General features: G+C 44.9%; 1 protein-coding gene across 1 annotated transcript in view; it reads right to left on the reverse strand.

Moving 5' to 3' along the window:
* The window catches only part of TRIM67 (tripartite motif containing 67), a 75,152-nt gene that overhangs the window by 27,468 nt on the left and 44,698 nt on the right, over positions 1-2,986 (reverse strand). Inside the window, exon 4 of the mRNA XM_012554497.1 lies at positions 1,943-2,102. Within this exon, the coding sequence (XP_012409951.1) occupies positions 1,943-2,102 (160 nt within the window). The remainder of the gene's footprint in view (positions 1-1,942; positions 2,103-2,986) is intronic.

Below are 2,986 nucleotides of genomic sequence, written 5' to 3' on the forward strand. Positions count from 1 at the left end.
AGATGACTTTCCAGTAGAAGGAAAGGCACTAGAACTACCCAGTAGGGAATTCAAATCTCTAATATTCAGAGCTATCAAAGAGTTGAAGCAAAAAGCAGACAAAAATGAGGAAAAAATAGACAAACTCATCAATTTGGCTTTACATATTAGGGCAGACCTTCTAGGATTAGCTGACAGTTCGGTTGGGTGAAATCCTTTTCCTGATTACACATTTGGTTTCAGGGATGGCTGAGCACAACCTGATCCCCCAGGCCCTCATTTCACAGGTGTGTAAGAATTTGCTCTCGGCCCCTACAGCTCTGCTGGGTCCTCATTTCCTCACTCTGCCCTCCGGCTTCACCTCTGACCTCCACACAATCAGGAGCAGCGTCTGCAGGCACTCTTGCACCCTACAGGTTACAAGGGTCCTTCCCTTCCATCAGGCTCACACCCACTCTGCCACTCATGACACCTCAGTTGCACTTAGAGCAGGTGGCATTTTCAAACACCTCTGAGGTGCAAAGTTTTGTGTGGAAGTGAGCTTGGCATTGTGTGAGAGACTTGCTTTTTCTTGAATTTAAAAATGGCCAAGTATTTTGCAAAGGAGGGTTTGAGTTCACAGGTTCCACAGATGTGACCTTCAGTCCTTTGATATCTTGGTTCAAAAACATTAAAACAACTAACACGCCTTTACTTCCTCTCATAAATATACATTGGCATCTCTGGGGGAGGTAGTGTATAGAACATGACTTTGGTTCTGGCTATCACTTGCTAACTTTATCACTGGGGCATGTTATGCAAGCTTTACTTAACTCTGATGCTATCTGGCCCTCTGTTGCTTTCTGACTTCATTTCCTACCACTCTCCCCCTTGTTCATTCTGCTCTCAACTCTGACCTTCTTGCTGTTCTTAGAATACAGAAAATTTATTCCTGCCCCAGGGCCTTTGCACTTGTCATCCCTCTGCCACGTAGAATGCTCTTCCCCTACATTGTCTCTATCCACTCCAGCTGTCTTAGTTATCTAGTTATCTAGTGTTGCCATAACAGAAATACCACAAGTGGATGGTTTTAACGAAGAGAAACATTCCTCACAATCAAAGTAGGCTAAAAGTCCAAATTCAGGGTGTCAGCTCCAGGGGAAGGCTTTTTCTCTCTGTTGGCCTTCTCATCAGTGTTCCCCCGGGAAGAGGAGCTTCTCGGCGCAGGGACCCCAGTCCAAAGGACGCGCTCTGCTCCTGGCACTGCTTTCTTGATGGTATGAGGTCCCTCTGTCTCACTGCTCACTTCTGTCTTTTGTATCTCAAGAGATTGCCTCAGGACACAATCCAGTCTAGACTGAGTTCTGTCTCACTAACACAACTGCCACCCATCCTCCCTCATTAACATCATAGAGGCAGGTTTACAACATACAGGAAAATCACACAGTACCAGGAATCATGGCCTAGCCAAATTGATACACACATTTTTTGGGGGACATAATTCAAACCATGACACCAGCCCACTCTTTCTCACCTCCAATACCCCTCCTACACCTCTACCACTGCCTCCTTCTCCTGCCTTTTCATCACAGCACCTGCCACTATCAGACATTATATTGTATGTTTATTTGTTTAGTATCTATTCCTTCCACTAGAATATAAGTTCAATCTTATGTGAGAATCAGTAGACTTGTTCACTGCTGTGTCCCGAGCTCCTAGAATCATGCCTAGCACATGTAGGCACTCAGTAAATCTTTCTGAATGGGCGGACAACCCTCATTTTATAAATTAGAAGACTAGGGCTCAGCCTGGGGGTACCCTGCCCTCGGTCACACAGTGGAGGGCTGGGCTTAGATGTGACCCCAGAGAAAGCATCATTCTGCCATGCTCTACACATCACCCATCTTCCAATGGCTCTAAGCTTCCCCTTAGACTGCATGCCTCTCCAGAGAGAAGTATGGAAGTAGGGCCAACCACGGCTCACCCCTACATTTCATCTGGATGAAGTCCAGCTGGTGGATGGCCTGCAGCAGCGGCTCACTGTCCAAAGTCAGGTCGAACTCCGCAGACACCTTGGGCTCCAGGGCACCTTTCACCCACTGTTCCTGAGATACCTGGACACGCTTGATCAGGGCGTCTGAGATCTTAAAGGAAGCAGAGGGGTTTGGGTTTCGACTTGCAAAGGAGAAATCATGCAGCAGTGATGAAGAAAGGGTAAGGTTTCAACTTTATGGCTTAGGGACAAGAAGGGTCTGTGCTAAACGTGTGCCCTCAGGCACACTTCAGAGAGTAAATACCACCCCTGCCATGTATGACTGTTATAAAACTCATTGTATTGTTTAAATCATATATTTAAAATGTAGTTATATTCAGTGTAAAGAAGCACTTGCTATTGAAGAAATTGGGCTAAACTCTTTTGTAAAACAAATAATGTTTTTTAAATATACAAGAGCATTCTTCATTATATCAGTTTTGTTAGAGCTAGTATTTTACAAAGTGAAATATATTAATAATCTGTCCCAGGGTCTGAAGAAATCATATCCCATATTCCCAGAACTTTGAAATTCCCTCCCCCTAACTTGTTTCCTCTGAGTTGTTCTGGAATCCCTGCTCTAAACTCTCATGGCATCACAACCATAGCTCTGTCGGGTGGTCAGGGGGCAGATTAACCAGTAAGCCCAGTACACACCGGCTTGCATTGAGCAAGGTACACACTGGCTTAATTGTATTTACTTGCTAATCTGTGGTGAGAAATTTCACGTGGGGTTCACCACATCTTTGACGTGGTGGGGGACAGGTGAAATTGTGTACTGCAGTTGGGAGGGAAGACACAACTGGGCCTGTGCCTACCTTGCTTATTGGGTAATCCGGCCCTGGACCACATCTGCTGTCCTGCACTGGGAAGTTCTGCTTACTCAGAAATTTCTTTTTTTTTTTTTTTAATTGTACTTTAGATGAAGGTTTACAGAACAAACTAGTTTCCCATTGAACAGTACACATATTGTTTTTTGTCATTGGTTAACAACCC

The sequence above is a fragment of the Trichechus manatus genome, unplaced genomic scaffold (genome assembly GCF_000243295.1).
Source record: "Trichechus manatus latirostris isolate Lorelei unplaced genomic scaffold, TriManLat1.0 scaffold00021, whole genome shotgun sequence".
NCBI classification, from domain to species: Eukaryota; Metazoa; Chordata; class Mammalia; order Sirenia; family Trichechidae; genus Trichechus; species Trichechus manatus.